Source organism: Kogia breviceps, chromosome 5, assembly GCF_026419965.1.
Source record: "Kogia breviceps isolate mKogBre1 chromosome 5, mKogBre1 haplotype 1, whole genome shotgun sequence".
Taxonomy (NCBI): Eukaryota; Metazoa; Chordata; class Mammalia; order Artiodactyla; family Physeteridae; genus Kogia; species Kogia breviceps.
In genome coordinates this window covers 43,707,247-43,726,319 of record NC_081314.1, presented here as the reverse complement: position 1 = coordinate 43,726,319, position 19,073 = coordinate 43,707,247, and the positions used below count along the sequence as shown (strand labels likewise).

At 34.6% G+C, this 19,073-nt stretch overlaps 1 protein-coding gene across 9 annotated transcripts in view; it reads right to left on the bottom strand.

Moving 5' to 3' along the window:
- Positions 1–19,073, bottom strand: part of RSRC1 (arginine and serine rich coiled-coil 1) — a 443,255-nt gene that overhangs the window by 304,540 nt on the left and 119,642 nt on the right. For 7 of the 9 annotated variants that reach the window (XM_059065529.2, XM_059065528.2, XM_067033906.1 and 4 more), the window contains one exon: positions 13,337–13,510. The exons of the other annotated variants lie outside the window; for them this stretch is intronic. In XM_059065529.2, the coding sequence (XP_058921512.1) occupies positions 13,337–13,510 (174 nt within the window). The remainder of the gene's footprint in view (positions 1–13,336; positions 13,511–19,073) is intronic. 9 annotated transcript variants of the gene reach the window in all.

Sequence of the window (19,073 nt, the reverse complement as noted above, 5' to 3'; positions counted from 1 at the left end):
CACAAAAATAAACTCAAAATGGGTTAAAGACCTAAATGTAAGGCCAGACACTATCAAACTCTTAGAGGAAAACATAGGCAGAACACTATACGACATAAATCACAGCAAGATCCTTTTTGACCCATCTCCTAGAGAAATGGAAATAAAAACAAAAATAAACAAATGGGACCTAATGAAACTTAAAAGCTTTTGCACAGCAAAGGATACCATAAACAAGACCAAAAGACAACCCTCAGAATGGGAGAAAATATTTGCAAATGAAGCAACTGACAAAGGATTAATCTCCAGAATTTATAAGCAACTCGTGCAGCTCAATAACAAAAAAACAAACAACCCAATCCAAAAATGGGCAGAAGAACTAAATAGACATTTCTCCAAAGAAGATATACAGATTGCTAACAAACACATGAAAGAATGCTCAACATCATTAATCATTAGAGAAATGCAAATCAAAACTACAATGAGATATCATCTCACACCGGTCAGATTGGCCATCATCAAAAACTCTAGAAACAATAAATGCTGGAGAGGGTGTGGAGAAAAGGGAACCCTCTTGCACTGCTGGTGGGAATGTAAATTGATACAGCCGCTATGGAGAACAGTATGGAGGTTCCTTAAAAAACTACAAATAGAACTACCATACGACCCAGCAATCCCACTACTGGGCATATACCCTGAGAAAACCATAATTCAGAAAGACTCATGTACCAAAATATTCATTGCAGCTCTATTTACAATAGCCAGGACATGGAAGCAACCTAAGTGTCCATCAACAGATGAATGGATAAAGAAGATGTGGCACATATATACAATGGAATATTACTCAGCCATAAAAAGAAATGAAACTGAGTTATTTATAATGAGGTGGATGGACCTGGAGTCTGTCATACAGAGTGAAGTAAGTCAGAAGGAGAAAAACAAATACCGTATGCTAACACATATATGTGGACTCTAAGGGAAAAAAATGTCATGAAGAGATTAGTGGTAGGACGGGAATAAAACACAGACTTACTAGAGCATGGACTTGAGGATATGGGGAGGGGGAAGGGTGGGCTGAGACGAAGTGAGAGAGTGGCAGGGACATATACACAGTATCAAATGTAAATTAGATAGCTAGTGGGAAGCTGCTGCATAGCACAGGGAGATCACCTCTGTGCTTTGTGACCACCTAGAGGGGTGCGATAGGGAGGGTGGGAGAGAGGGTGATGCAAGAGGGAAGAGATATGGGAACATATGTATATGTATAACTGATTCAGTTTGTTGTAAAGGAAAAACTAACACACTATTGTAAAACAATTATACTCCAATAAAGATGTTAAAAAATAAAAAATAAAAAAAAATTAAAAAAAAAAACTAAAAGATGGTTCTTTAAGAAGATAAACAAAATTGATAAACCATTAGCCAGACTCATCAAGAAAGAGGGAGAGGACTCAAATCAATAAAATTAGAAATGAGAAAGGAGAAGTTACAACAGACACTGCAGAAATACAAAGCATCCTAAGAGACTACTAGAAGCAACTCTATGCCAATAAAATGGACAACCTGGAAGAAATGGAGAAATTCTTGGAAAGGTATAACCTACTAAGAATGAACCAGGAAGAAATAGAAAATATGAACAGACCAATCACAAAAAATGAAATTGAAACTGTGATTAAAAATCTTCCAACAAACAAAAGTCCAGGACCAGATGGCTTCACAGGTGAATTCTATAAAACATTTGGAGAAGAGCTAACACCCATCCTTCTCAAACTCTTCCAAAAAATTGCATAAGAAGAAACACTCACAAACTCATTCTATAAGGCCACCATCACCCTGATACCAAAACCAGACAAAGATGTCATGGAGAAAGAAAACTACAGGCCAATATCACTGATGAACATAGATGCAAAAATCCTCAGCAAAATACTAGCACACAGAATCCAACAGCACATGAAAAGGATCATACACCATGATCAAGTGGGGTTTATCCCAGGAATGCAAGGATTCTTCAACATATGCAAATTAATCAATGTGTTACACATATTAACCAACTGAAGGAGAAATACCATTTGATCATCTCAATAGATGCAGAGAAAGCTTCTGACACAATTCAACACCCATTTATGATAAAAACCCTACAGAAAGCAGGCATAGAGGGAACTTACCTCAACATAATAAAGGCCATATATGACAAACAAACAGCTAACATCGTCCTCAGTGGTGAAAAACTGAAACCATTCCCACTAAGATCAGGAACAAGACAAGGTTGCCCACTCTCACCACTATTATTCAACATAGTTTTGGAAGCTTTAGCCACAGCAATCAAAGAAGAAAAAGAAATAAAAGGAATACAAAGCAGAACAGAAGAAGTAAAACTGTCACTGTTTGCAGATGACATGATATTATCCATAGAGAATCCTAAAGATGCTACCAGAACACTACTAGCACTAATCAAAGAATTTGGTTAAGTAGCAGTATACAAAATTAATACAGAGAAATCTCTTGCATTCCTATACAGTAATGATGAAAAATCTGAGAGTGAAATTAACAAAACACTCCCATTTACCACTGCAACAAAAAGAATAAAATATCTAGGAATAAACCTACCTAAGGAGACAAAAGACCTGTATGCAGAAAATTATAAGACACTCATGAGAGAAATTAAAGATGATACAAACAGATGGAGAGACATACCATGTTCTTGGATTGGAAGAATCACCATTATGAAAATGACTCTACTACCCAAAGCAATCTACAGATACAATGCAATCCCTATCAAACTAACAATGGGATTTTTCCCAGAACTAAAACAAAAAATTTCCCAATTTGTATGGCAACACAAAATACCCTGAACAGCCAATGCAATCTTGAGAAAGAAAAACAGAGCTGGAGGAATCAGGCTCCCGGACTTCAGACTATACTACAAAGCTACAGTAATCAAGACAGTATGGTACTGGCACAAAAACAGAAATATAGATCAATGGAACAGGATAGAAAGTCCAGAGATAAACCCACACACATATGGTCACCTTGTCTTTGATAAGGGAGGCAACACTATACAGTGAACAAAAGACAGCCTCTTCAATAAGTGGTGCTGGGGAAACTGGACAGTTACAAGTAAAAGAATGAAATTAGAACACTCCATAACACTCTACACAAAAATAAACTCAATTAAAGACCTAAATGTAAGGCCAGACACTATAAAACTCTTAGAGGAAAACATAAGCAGAACACTCTATGACATAAATCACAGCAAGATCTTTTTTGACCCGCCTCCTAGAGAAAGGGAAATAAAAACAAAAATAAACAAATGGGACCTAATGAAACTAAAAGCTTTTGCACAACAAAGGAAACCATAAACAAGACGAAAAGACAACCCTCAGAATGAGAGAAAATATTTGCAAATGAAGCAACTGACAATGGATTAATCTCCAAACTTTACAAGCAGCTTGTGCAGCTCAATAAAAAAAAAAAAAAAAAAAAAAAAAAAAAAAAAAAAAAAAAAATCCCCAAATGGACAGAAGACCTAAATAGACATTTCTCCAAAGAAGATATACAGATTGCCAACAAACACATGAAAGAATGCTCAACATCATTAATCATTAGAGAAATGCAAATCAAAACTACAATGAGGTATCACTTCACACAGTTAGAATGGCCATCATCACAACATCTACAAACGATAAATGCTGGAGAGGGTGTGGAGCAAAGGGAACCCTCTTGCACTGTTGCTGGGAATGTAAATTGATACAGCCACTATGGAGAACAGTACGGAGGTTCCTTAAAAAACTAAAAATAGAACTACCATACGACCCAGCAATCCCACTACCGGGCTATACCCAGAGAAAACAATAATTCAAAAAGAGTCATGTACCACAATGTTCATTGCAGCTCTATTTACAATATCCAGGACATCGAAGCAACCTAAGTGTCCATGAACATATGAATGGATAAAGAAGATGTGGCACATATATACACTGGAATATTACTCAGCCATAAAAAGAGACAAATTTGAGCTACCTGTAGTGAGGTGCATGGACCTAAGAGTCTGTCATACAGAGTGAAGTAATTCACAGAGAGAAAAACAAATACTGTATGTTAACACATATATATGGAATCTAAAAAACAACCAAAAAATGGTAATGAAGAACCTAGGGGTAAGACAGGAATAAAGACATAGACCTATTAGAGAATGGAACTGAGGATACAGGGAGGGGGAAGGGTAAGCTGGCACAAAGTGAGAGAGTGGTATGGACATATATACACTACCAAATGTAAAACAGATTGCTAGTCGGAAGCAGCCACATACCACAGGGAGATCAGCTCGGTGCTTTGTGACCACCTAGAGGGGTGGGAGGGCGGGAGACGCAAGAGGGAAGAGGTATGGGGATATATGTATATGTATAACTGATTCACTTTGTTATAAAGCAGAAACTAACACACCATCGTAAAGCAATTATACTGCAATACAGATGTTAAAAAAAAATAGTCTAGGGACTTTGATGGAAGTGATATATTTATGTGTGTGCACATGCACACTTATACCAGGCATGGAGTAGTAGGAAAAAAGGTTGTTATTTTCCTAATACCCAAAATTCAATTTTACCATTTTTAAATGCTTAAAAGCTGCATTTGGTTACCTAGAAATAACTTCTGAAACCATTACTTATTTATACATTCTACAAATATTTCAGTACTTGTTATGATCCAAGAAAATAGAAATACAATGTTGAATACAATAGACAAGGTATTGAATATGTGTAATCTGGCAATTATGAAATTTTATACAAAGCTCTCTTTACAAAGCTCTCTGTTCAGGTGTACATACTATGAGTGCTAACTGCAGAGCTATTTAGCACACTCATGAGGGGCAGGAAATACTTCATAAAAGATGTGACCTCTAAAATGAGCCCAAAACATCAACGGAACTGTCAGGAGAGGTAGGGAAGAAAGAGTTTTTAAGGCTGAGGGAATATTTCTTTAAACAGACACAAAAGTAAGAAAAAAGAATGACAGCTGAGAAATTGGTAATCACGGGAATCAATAATTAAATTTGTGTTATTAATAAGAAATAAAATAACTACCATTTATTGAAATCCTACTACATAGTACTTGCCTCTTACACACACTGCTTCTAATCTTTCCAGCTTTTCAACTATCATTATCCTAATTTTACAGAAGAAATTTAAGGCTTAACAAGAATAACTTGCCCTTGTCAGGAAAAATTTTAAATGATATGAGATGACCAAATAAGATGATTGGCTGTTTTGTCTAGGGTACATTTCCAAGTTATCTCCACTTTTCTGCTTTTCCTCATCTGACATATTTTTAAATTCCACAAATTATCAATAATTGATAGCAATGCAAAAGTTTATTTTCCATAGATATGAAAAAGAATTTTTCCAGTGGAGTTATAATTGATTTCCCTCCCCACGTGGAAGAAGGCAATTTTGAATCAATTAAGCAAGTTTGTGTCCAGTATTCCTGGTGGCGTATGTATGTGTCCGTTCTTTGGATTCTCCCTGAGCTCCATGTAACATCTTACTGGGTTCCCTCATTAATGAGCTAACAGCTTTGGCATGGGTTTATGTACATGTTTATGAATCATGATTTTACCTTTTTAAAAAATTATCCTTTAATAGCTCCAAAGCAAAGTAAGTCCGAAGTTGAAGGTTTGTGTGGATTCTGCATGGTTCCAAAGACAAAGTTCCTTCCATCACATACAACTCACTACTTCTCTCCTTTTAATCTTGAATGGTAATGCCAACATAATTTTTGTAATACCTCTTGTAAGGGTTCTCACCAAATTTTTGATAGTTCATGTGAGTAGTAGCCAGCTTGTGGCTACTTTCACTCTTACTAATTCTTCATACAACCATAATTCATCAAATCAGCTTCTTGTGGAATGAAAAAGGAAAATAAAAGTACCTTCTCTCATTCCAAGTCTTTTTACAGTCAGGCAACCACAAAAAAAGAAAGAATGAACCTACAATTCATGCCATTTAATGCTCTATGAGGCATAATTCAAGTCAAATTCCATTGGGCAAACTCTGGGATAATTAAAAGTACTAATATAATGAATAAGAGAAAGGTGGTGACCTGGGGGAGAACTTATGAAACCCTTGTCTCCTGCTTTTGTTGATTATTCTTTTTGTTATGATGGATTCCCTTTCTTGACCTCACCTTTTTGAAAAATAACAGATTGTTTCTGTTAAACAAAACTAATAGCTAGTGACAAATACCCAAACCCACATAATGGAAACTGGGTGGTAAATTTCACTGTAATATAAAATACCCAACAACATAATAAGCCACTGTTATGGTATTCATTCAATTCACATGGAAATTGTAAAACCTTTAATTTAAAAAGGAAAAAATATCCAGCGCGCACACTTTAAAGATGGTTTTGTTTACCTGCTTAACAAAATTGACGGTATGAAGCTTCTTTCGCATGTTACAATGACATGTGTTAAAGGTATATTTCTTTTGAACCAAACATTTACCCTTCGCCATTGGTGAAAGCCAACAAGATCTCTTTACAGAGTCTCGTCTTTTTCAATAAATTTTGCATGAAAACATGTTATCCTGGCACAAAGTTGCCTGCTGTCACATTCGAAGTGTAATAAATGTTTAATGAAAACAACACCACACAGCTTGGTGTCAGACAACAGCTATCACACAGCCCTGCTTTGATCCAAACAGACACTTAAAAGGAGTTCTAAGAACGCTCTGCACCACAGAACTGTATAACCTATATGCAAATAGGGGTAAATCAGCATAAATGATTTCCTGCTGCATAAAGAAATGAGGTAAAGAAAAATATGACAGCCTCTAAGAGTATGTAACTGCTGTCAAACTCAGAGTCCAGCATTCCCAAATCACTTCCAACACCTTCTGCCAAGCACTAGGTAGGAAAAATGGGCTATAACTATAGCCCATAATAGCATGGGCTATAACTGAAGCCCAAGTTCACTGCTATCCCAAGTGGCTTCTATACATATTTTCAAAAAGACTTAAGACAAATGATTTAGTGAGAGTCACATTTAAGAAATTCTATTTAAGACTTCCCTGGCGGTCCAGTGGTTAAGACTCCATGCTTCCAATGCAGGGGGCATAGGTTCAATCCCTGGTTGGGGAAATTCCACATGCCATGTGATGCGGCCAAAAAAATTTAAAAATTCTGCTTAAATGCATTCCCCTCCAATTACCTACCAAAAAGCACTGCTTCAGTTGTCAAAATCTGTATCCAGAGGGAAATTCTTAACCTCTCTCTAAAAGTACAAAGCTTCAGAAAGTTATATAAAGGAAATGAGGAAGATAAATATAAACGACGCAAGCGTTTGGGCAAAATATTCCAGAAGTCCTGATGGGCACATTTCTGAGTACAACATCCACCTACTGAAAAGCTAATAAGCATATAATAAAAGTGAAAACCTTTCACAGTAGCACATCATAGGGGAGAATAGGCTATGGAATACTAAATTAGGTTCCTGATGAATCCTAAAGTTACTCAAATTAAGAAAGCATTTTACTAGGCAATAACTGCTTTAAACCAAACTTTCCTGGCTGGTGGTTTAAATCATAATTGAAAATAAAGTTAAATCAAGGACTTCCTTGGTGGTCCAGTGGTAAAGAATCCACCTTCCAATGCAGGAGACGCAGGTTCAATCCCTGGTCAGGGAACTAATATCCCACATGCCGCGGGGCAACTAAGCGCACACGTCACAACTACTGAGCCCACATGCCTCAACTAGAGAGCCCACGTGCCACAAACTACAGAGCCCATGAACTCTGGAGCCTGTGTGCCACAACTAGAGAGAGAAAACCCACACACCACAACTAGAGAGAAGTCCGTGTGCCACAACTAGAGAGAAGCCCACGCGCCGCAAGGAAGAGCCTGCATGCCACAACAAAAAGATCCCACACGCCACAACCCACACGCCACAGTGAAGACCCAATGCAGCCAAAAATAAAATAAATAAAAATAAATAAACATTAAAAAATAATAATAAAATTAAATCAAATCCATCCAAATTCTACTATTAAGGATGGCACTATGATTTAAAATCAATAGTAGAATGTCACTGGTGGCACTGACATTTACTCAACTAATTTTTCAAGAAAGTCCATAAAATGTTTTATAGTGGATGACTATACTTTTTGGAATTTGATTAAAATGTTTCTAAAGAAGGCTCAGTTAAGATACTAATCCACAGAAGACTCAAATGGGGTGTACAATGTTCACAATCATCAAACCAAGTTGTAATTATGAGATGCCATGGCAAGTTTCATATTTCTGATTTTTGACTCCCAATAAAAGCTTGCTTAAAATGATGTTGTTAATGTCCAATTTCAATTTAATAACTCTAGTATTAATAAAATTTGTTTTCATATTGCAAAGACATGTCCTCAGAAAAGAAATATAATTATCTAATGATACGCTGAATATTTGTTCTAAAAATTTGGGGGGGAAACTAATAAAAACAAAATCTGTATCAATATTTTAAAAATTAAATATTCTTAGAAACCAAATTTTATAAATGTAGAACATTAAAAATTAAAGTCATTAAACCTTTTTGATAAAATCTAAGACAAGGTTTGGTCAGTGTCTTTCTTATATTAATCTTTCACTCAGTGTTGTAAGGAAAGGCACCTTTTAATCCCTACAAACTCCTGATATCCTTCTAGTTTATATTAGGTCTCCCTTATTCAGCAAAATTATAAAATAGATCAACTTATGACATTACAGACAAATCCTAATTATAATCATTCAAATGTTCCAGGAATTTCCAGAACTTGTACTTAATTAGCTGCTATTTTTAAAAGCCTTTTCAGAATTGCCTAATTTTATATCTTTTTTCTCAAAAGGCTAATAAAAAAAGCTCTTCCTTATTATTAGGCTCATAAATTCCTGCTTGAGCATTTCTTTCTCTCCTGCTTTTATTTTTCCCAATTTATAAAATATTCCCTTAACATTATTGTTCTTACTCTCCTTGCTTTATATTTCATAAATATATGCTTTATGTTCTATCAATATTTATAAATATTGATATTTTCAAAGTGGTTTGATAAAAACAAAGATTGTTACATATAAAGAAACAGAATCACATGAGTTGTTATTTTCTGTTATGCGAGGAAGCATCTAGGTTATTTAGCACAAGCTAAAATATTTGTCATTGAGTCATACAATCACAATGAACTAATACATCTAAGTCCAAACTCAATCATTTGTGAATCTTTTCTCCTTTCTCTCCACCTACACGTGTTCTTAAAAAAAAATAAAAATTTCAAAAGAGCCAATAAAACCATCACAGAAAAACATTTAATTAAGGTCTAGAAATTTTTTGTCATTTTATTAAATATAATTAAAAGTAATTCTAAATAAACAGATTAAATGCTGATGTGGGAAAGTAAGGAAGAGAAAGGAAGAAAAGAAGGAATGAGTCTCTTACTAATGACAGATTTCTGACCCAATCAGAGAAAAAAAGGCACAGAAAATTCTTTCTGTTTTCCTTAGCTATTTTCTAGGAAAGTTTAAGCAATAGCATATCACTTGATCTCAAACACTATATATCATCATCAATAATCATGAATTATTACAGAAATAAACATAGTGTACTATTAAGAGTCAAGATGCTGTTGTCAGTGAAGCTGAATTAGAAACCTAACTCTGCCATTTATTTACAAGCCCTATGATCACAAGTGTTCATTTGTATAAATGGGAAAATAAAAGCACCTATTTCACTAGGTTATTATGAAAATTAAATAAGATAATACATAATGCTTAGAAAAATTTCTGATACCTAGAAAATATATTTAAATTTTAGATGCTTATTATTATGTCCACTGTAAGTAAAGCATTTTGTTCATACCTTATAGACCTGATCATAAAATTACTCTACTTGAGACTTCACTGGCTTCTCATTGCCTTTAGAATTAACTCTCTCCTTAGCATAACATATACTCCAATAATCACCTCTCATCATTATTTCTCTTCTTCTCTAAACTAATCCCCATGAGACTTCAGTTTCTCAAATATGCCATATCCACCTTGCTTTCCTCCAAGTATTTCCACATGGAGTTCATTTTGCATGCACCCTTCTTTCCCATCTCTTCCTTCCTTCAGTGTATAAACATTGCTTCTTCTGAAAGCCCGTCCCTAACATGTTGACTAATCTAGGTCAACCAGCTTAAAGTTCATGAAAATATCTTGCAACCAAAATGTGTCAAGACTGAGGATGAAACCCAGTGTGCTGAGACTGGCCTGTTGGAATGATAAAAAGGGCACAAGTCTGCTTACCTCCGAACTTTTTCTTATATTAGCAATAAATGTACTTAATTGTTTAAGCCAGATGTTGACAAACTACAACCCATGGGCAAATATAGCCAGCTGCCCATTTTTGTAAATAAACTATAAAACTTTACTGGAATACAGCCATGCCACTCATTTAGTATTATCTATGGCTGCTTTCATGCTAAAAGGGCAGAGTTCAGTAGTTGGCAACAGAGACATATGGCCTAGAAAGCCTAATTTATTTACTACCGAGCTCTTCACAAAAAGTTTGCTGCTCTTGGTTTAAGCTAGTTTAGTTAGGTTTTGTTCTTATAGCCAAAAGTACCCTAACACATAACAGTTAGTTTCCTAGTGAAACATTCATCTGATTTTACTGTAATTACTTATGTATCTTCCCTTCTATATATGCTTATTTTGCCACCTGCATGAAATCTCCAAGTAAGAGTAGCCTGCCGTTATGTCCCCATTACCTGACATATACTTGACAAATAGAAGACATTCAAGTATTGTTGACTGAACAAGTGAACAAATGAATGAATGAGCATATCTGATCAATACCCAATAAATATTTATGAAAAACTACCATGTACATTAGGTACACTGATACAAAAAAGTATAAGACCCATGCTCTGCCCTGAATGGCTTAAAGACCAGGTTTAGGAAATAAACATGTAAGCTGTAAAAAATATATATAAGTTATTTCTGGAGCAAAACGGAGTGTATCTGTCATATATAAATACTACCATATTAAATGTATACATCAACCCCCCCCCCCATCCTGATTTCAGATCATACTAAAAGGTATGAATTCGTGTGGCCTTAGCATTAATCAGAAGGGAGGGCACATTGACATAATACCACCCTGTACTATGGTCCACTAAAACCATGAAGATGACTAAATCAGGCTACTCACAGCTTTTTGGCATCAGTACGCATGGCCCTTCAACTGACACCTCTTGTTTCGACCTTGTTCATTGCCTTTGTTGAGATTTAAGAAATAATGACAAATACAACATTATTATCTTGTGAACCTGTCATCCAGGAATCAGTCCCTTGAACAAAATCAGTTCTGAGTGATGGCAGAATCTAACCTGTAAAGCTGGTGCTGACCTTCAAAATTAATGTCACCATATGGAACCCTTTCCTGAAGCCACCCGACCTCCCTCCCTTTTGATTCATGCTCTCATATTTCTTACCTTTAAAATACCCCAAATAATGCTTTATTGTAATATCAACTTCACACAACTGTGTAAATATTATTCTAAAAAGTAAAACTTGGTGAAGTAGAAAGCAAAGATTTAATGACCAGTAAAAATCATAGTCATTTCACATAGTCATGTAATATCTAAAGTGTAAACCAAAAGGAGGAGGAAAAAAAGAACAAGGAGCATGGCATTTCCTTGACTGACGTAATTTATTCATCCTCTTAGTCCATATTTTCCAGTCTTAAAAACCCACTCTATTTTCCAGTCTTAGAAACCTACTCTACATCCTCTCTTCAACTATCATCCTCCTGACTTTCTCCCTTTATCAGCAGATTTCCCCCATATCCTCTCTGATCCTCACTTCATTCTACCAACTCTGGCTAAGTCAGGCTCCCTAACTCTAAAGCCAGATATCCAACTCTATCTCCTCTTCTATAACATTCAACAGTCCTTAAAACTAGAAAAAGACAGAACTCAGAAGTTTTCAGGACCAAAACTGCTCAACGTACATTAATGGCTATGGGGGGTGATCAGGGAAAGAAAGTCACACAATAATGTTACACTCTCCCAAAATTCACCACAAATTTATCATTTCAAAGAATACATAAAAGCCAACAATCCAGGCAGTTTTATATAATATCACTGTAAATCTGGATTAAAAAATAAACACACAGACAACTGTGAAAAAGAGAGGTATGAGAAGAGCCCCATAACCTTCAATAAACTTAATTCTTCATAGAATCAAGATCTCAAGGAACCATATCCAAAATCTTGGTAAGCTCTTCAATTTAACACTGAAAAGTGATACACTAAAGATAAACACTTATGTATTGAAGTATTAGAGTGAACATATATAGGGTGTTGAAAGGCTAACAAAAGAGGATAAATTCTAAGATGTTCTAAACACTTCATAGAATAAAAGGTACCAATGTTGGTTTGGAATAAAACAAACAAGAAGCTGTAATTTAAGCCAGGGGTCCCCAACCACCACCCCAACCACTGATACCGGTCTGTGGCCTATTAGGAACCAGGTTGCACAGCAGGAGGTGAGTGGTGGGCAAGTGAACGAAGCTTCAGCTGCCGCTCTCCATCGTTCCCCATGGCTCGCATTACCACCTGAACCAACCCCCCAACCTCAACACCACACCCCCGTCCATGGAAAAATTGTCTTCAACGAAACTGGTCCCTGGTGACGAAAAGGTTGGGGACTGCTGATTTAAGCTACTAAACAAGATTTTATTTCACTTTAACATCTTCTAATTAAATAAACTGTTTTGAGTGGACTTCAACCTCCAAACAGACAAAACTAGAATAACTGTTTCAATGATATCAATTCCAGAAAAAATAAATTCTGGGTCCCATATGCACATACACTCATCTAACACATACATATACCTTAATATTGACCAAGTCCTCATTGTACATGAAAGAGGTCTAGCCAACACTAAATCACATGGTTCCTTCCCTTCGTTCCATCTTTAGCCTTTTCCCCTAACAGTTCTACAATAAGCTAACAGACATCTTTAATTGTAAGTAGTCTTCAAATTTTAAATATTGTATTCATGATAAAGAAAATGGAACTTTCCTAACAAATTATGTAAATTTTCCTTCACTGACATACTAAGATTTGACAGTGCTATTTGTTTCTAAGATTGTTTTGTAAATATTAAATGAAAACAGGAATAGAAAGGAAGCACAGTAAAAATCTGAGATAACTATTCTGATTTATCCTTTCTTTATTCTCTATTATATTCTCTTCTTTTTTCTATCTTAGAAAAACCTCAGAAGATGAAAATTTAGTTTGAATATTGCTATGGAATCATGGAGTCATCACTGCTTTAGATCTGCTTCAACTTACCCACGTTTGATGCTGTGTAATTCCTTGTCCTTGCCTTTATCCTTTTCCTTTTCTCTTTTCTCCTTATCTCTGCCTTTACGTCGTTCTCTATCCCGAGACCGACTACGTGTTCTTCTGTGACTGGACCTTTCACTGCTTCGACTATGGGAACGTGGACGTGGTCTTGATCGGGACCTACAGTAAGTAGATTTCATTATATACATTTAGTGTATATTTTGTATTATGAAATAAAAGTATCCTTAAAAATTGTCTGAAAGAAAAGGATTTAGCTTTAGTTAAGGATTCAGTTAAATAACTGTTTGAAGCAAGCATCTAAAGATGATTCTTTATGAATAAGTACTCTGTTAAATGATATGAGGGAAACATGTGTCAACTTTACAGGAATATAAGGTTTAGTGTTTGTTTAGTCAAAAAAGTCTTAAAGTTCAAATCTAATCTTCATTACTCAAACCTCTTCAAGATAATATAACAAATCTTAATGTATCTATTCTAATTTGCAAGGATTAGGGTCTTCCCTATCCCTACCATCTCTACTTTCTATATTGATTCTACCTAATTTCCTACTTCTAATTGTTAGAATAAAACTATTCCTCTACTCTACTATAATCCAGCTATTCTTTGCATAAAATGAAGGACAGTATTAGGATATTTTATGTGCTTTTAAAAAGTAAAGATTTTTAGATCTTGCCTTACAGTATTGACAAGAAAGCCTCTACCAGATTGATGATCCTATAGAAACTATAAAAAAAACAACTAACGAAGTCACTGAATAGTGACCAAAAGAAGGCACTGACCTTAAAAAGGAACAAAATCTTACTACATAAATATGCTGATTTATTTAATGTAATTTCAAGCAATTAGATTATGAACCAAAAATGATGAGCAATGCCAACACTTGGAAAAAAGAAACAGCAGTAAGAAAGTTTCCCATTTTATCAGTTTCTTTTCTGAGGACAAGCCTAAGTCTGTGCCACGAAGGACAGCTAAAACTCTAACAGAAAACTTTCAAATTTCTGGCCTGAAAACCCAGAACAAAGACTCAAGGCAACCATCGCAAAATGAAAATGAAAGGGGAATCCTGGAAAAGAGTCAGTAAAAGGAGCCAAAAATTGTAGATATAAACTCTATTCAAATCTTTGGCTGAACCCTATATCATGCATATGAAGGGCAAACTCCAAATAGCTAAGGATGAAAGAACTGAACTAAAATTTCAACTGCCCCAGAGAGACTGAATTGTTGCAATTTTAATTCAACTAAGTTAATTCCCTGCTTCAAAAAAAAAAGTAAACCAAAAACCCAATATTTTTCAGAGGAATATAACAGAATCCAGAGTATTCAAAATATGACATTCACCATGTCCATGATAAAATACAAAATTACTAGGTATACAATGAAACATGAAAAATGTGAGAAAAGATAGTCAATACTGAACAACCCTGATATGAGCCAGATGTTGGAGCTAGCAGGCAAGGATTTTAAAGTAGTAAGTATAACTATGCTTGTAATGAATATAATGTTAAGAAATTTTAGAAGACAAACTACAAGTAAAAAAAAAAAATTTTGTAACTGAAAAATATAATATCTAAAATTACCATTATGCTAAAAGAGATCTGAAGCAGATTGGTAGCAAGAGGGGAAAAAATTCTGTGTACTTGAAAACAGATAAATCAAACTTTTCCCATCTGAAGAACTATGAGGAAAAAAAAATTGTTACAGGAAAAGAAAAACAGATACTATAGGATCTGTGTGACAACATTCAAGTGTCTAACATGTTTATGTAAACTCATAAGTAGAGAAAATAATGAGATGGAAATCAATTTCTTTTTAAGTGGTGGTCAAAATTTCCCCAAATTTAGTCAACAACTAATTTACAGATTCTAGAAGTTTAGTTAACTCCAAAATAAATATGAAGACCATGATTAGTAATACCATAGTCAAGCTGATGAAAACTAAAGATAAAGCAAAACCTTGAAAGTATTCAGAGAAAAAATGGACACATTACATAAAAAAGAACAATGACATGACTTGTGAAAGAAAAAAGAAAAATCAACCCAGAATTTTATACCCAGCAAAAATATCCCTCAAGAAAACAGAAGTAAGTAGAACACTTATTTTTGTAAGTAGAACACTTATTTTTGCTGGGTATAAAATTCTGGGTTGATTTTTTTTTTCTTTCACCATGTTAAGAATTTTGTTCCACTGTCTTCTGATCTTCATTGTTTCTGATGAGAAGCCAGCAGTAAGTCATGTCATTGTTCTTTTTTATGTAATGTGTCCATTTTTTCTCTGAATACTTTCAAGATTTTGCTTTATCTTTAGTTTTCATCAGCTTGACTATGGTATTAATAGTCATGGTCTTCCTAACACCATACACAAAAATAAACTCAAAATGGATTAAAGACCTAAATGTAAGGCCAGACACTATCAAACTCTTAGAGGAAAACATAGACAGAACACTCTATGACATAAATCACAGCAAGATCCTCTTTGACCCACCTCCTAGAGAAATGGAAATAAAAACAAAAATAAACAAATGGGACCTAATGAAACTTCAAAGCTTTTGCACAGCAACGGAAACCATAAACAAGACAAAAAGACAAACCTCAGAATGGGAGAAAATATTTGCAAATGAAGCAACTGACAACAGATTAATCTCCAAAATTTACAAGCAGCTCATGCAGCTCAATAACAAAAAAACAAACAACCCAATCCAAAAATGGGCAGAAGACCTAAAGAGACATTTCTCTAAAGAAGATATACAGATTACCAACAAACACATGAAAGGATGCTCAACATCACTAATTATTAGAGATGCAAATCAAAATTACAATTAGGTATTATCTCACACCAGTCAGAATGGCCATCATCAAAAAACCTACAAATGATAAACGCTGGAGAGGGTGTGGAGTAAAGGGAACCCTCTTGCATTGTTGTTGGGAATGTAAATTGATACAGCAACTATGGAGAACAGTATGGAGGTTCCTTGAAAAACTAAAAATAGAACTACCATATGACCCAGCAATCCCATTACTGGGCATATACCCTGAGAAAACCATAATTCAAAAAGAGTCATGTACCACAATGTTCATTGCAGCTCTCTATTTACAATAGCCAGGACATGGAAGCAACCTATGTGTCTATTGACAGATGAATGGATAAAGAAGATGTGGCACATATATACAATGGAATATTACTCAGCCATAAAAAGAAACGAAATTGAGTTATTTGTAGTGAGGTGGATGGACCTAGAGTCTGTCATACAGAGTGAAGTAAGTCATAAAGAGAAAAACAAATACCGTATGTTAACACATATATATGGAATCTAAAAAAAAAAAAAATTGTTCTCATGAACCTAGAGGCAGGACAGGAATAAAGATGACAACATAGAGAATGGACTTGAGGACATGGGGAGAGGGAAGGGTAAGCTGGGGTGAAGTGAGAGAGTAGCATTGACATATATACACTACCAAATGTAAAATAGATAGCTAGTGGGAAGCAGCTGCATAACATGGGGAGATCAGCTTGGTGCTTTGTGACCACCTAGAGGGGTGGGATAGGGAGGATGGGAAGGAGATGCAAGAGGGAGGGGATATGGGGATATATGTATACATATAGCTGATTCACTTTGTTATACAGCAGAAACTAACACAACACTGTAAAGCAATTATACTCCAATAAAGATGTTTAAAAAAAAGTAAATCAAAGACCTTTTTGAGATAAAGGAAAAGTAAAACATAATCATCAATAGTTAATAATATGCATTAAAGTATGTACTAAAGTAAGTTTTTCAGAGTAAAGAGAATGATAAATGATGGAAACTTGGACCTTTAGAAAGGAAATGAAGGCCACTAGAAATGGTAAATATAAAAAATGACTTCCCTTAATTTAGTTAAAATACATATGTACTTAAAGTAAAAATTACAGTATTTTACTGTAGGGTTTATAATGAAAGTGGATATAATACATATAATTTCTACAGAATAAAGTATGGAGCAGGTAAATTAACCTACACAGTTAAAAGCTTTTACACTTTGTGTGAACAGTGAAATAGTAACTCTAAGTACACTGAAACATACTTTAAGTACTGAATCATAAGAGCATATATGTAATTCTTACAGTAGCCACTTAAAGAAGAAAAAGAAATGAAATGCAAAGAAATATAGCTAAAAAGCCAAAAGATGAACTAAAAGAAAATTCTTAAAAATATTCATTAATCCAAAAGGAGGCTGGAAAGGCTCACATGTCCTCTCAGAAGACTTTCAGGATCAAGCAATTCCTGGCCAAGAAACAAAAGTAGAACTGTCCTATTCCCCAAAGGATTCAGATGAAAACAAGCAATGAATCGGTTACACCTCCACAATGAGATACTGGAGAAGAACCAAGCTGGGTCTAAATCACACAAGAGATGGTACAAATATTTATGCTGTATGAAAGTCACTTACATCTTACCCTATCACTCTGAAAGCATACACTACTATCTGGACAGTTGGGTGTGTTTTATTGGGAAAATGATTTTTCTCTTTGTTTCTATGTTTCTGCACTAGTAGGTTGGTCCAGTAATAAATATGTGAGATCTTTTGTTTGAGAGGGGGAAAAAAAGCCAAAGCCTGTCCAAATAAATTTAAAAGCAACACACAACTATACACTATCTACAAGATATGCACTTTAAATACAGACACAGGTTGAAAGTAAATGGCTAAAATTAGATATATCATGTAAACAAAGATGGCTGGAATGAATATATTAATATCAAATAAAGTATCATCCTAGACACTCAGAAACTAGAAGTATTACCCCAAATAAAAATGGATACTTCATGATGATCAAAGGGTCAGTTCAAAAGTAGAAATCATACAAAATGTTTATCAGACCACAACAGAGTTAAATTAGAATTCAGTAACAATAAAACATCCAGAAAAAAACCAAAAGTGTAGAAATTAAATAATACACTTCTTAATAAATCATGAGTAAAGTAAGAAATTACAAAAAAATTAGAAAATATTTTGAACTGAAAGGCAATAAAAATATAGCATACTAGAATTTGTGTGATGTAACTAATGCAATGTTTAGAGGGAAATTTATAGCTTTAGATGTTTATATTAGAAAAAAGAAAAGTCTAAAACCAATTACCTAAGGTTCCATCTTAAGAAGCTAGACTAAGAAGAGCAAAGTATATCCAAAGTAAGTAGAAGAAAGGAAACATTAAAGAGCAAAAATCAAAAAAAAAAAAAAAAAGAGCAAAAATCAATGGATTAGAAAGCAATAAAGAAAATTAACAAAGCCAAAACCTGGTTCCACAAGAATAGCAACAAATTTGGTAAATCCCCAGCTAGACTGATCAAGCAAAAAAGAAAAGAGCAAACACAAATTACCTAAATAAATAAAGATTGTGGATAAAGAGATCACATGAACTAGTCCTGGGTACTTAGGACATATGTAGGGCTTGAAGAGAATTATATGGATTTCACTGGTAGTATGTTCTGTCTTCTTTCATCCTTAACTGGTTCATTCAGTGAGTGAAGAGCAATACTGTATCATTAGATCACAAACTTTTTTTTAATATGCAATTTTGAGAAGTTACAATATTTATTGCTAGGAATGTCAACATGGGTTTATTATACTAATTTACAAAGGTTAAATTTCCTTCATTTTCTCTTTGACTACTCCCTCTCAATTTTGACACATGCTTCTTTCCACATAAAATAGTTTTAATTTATTAATAATTTATTGCCCCCCA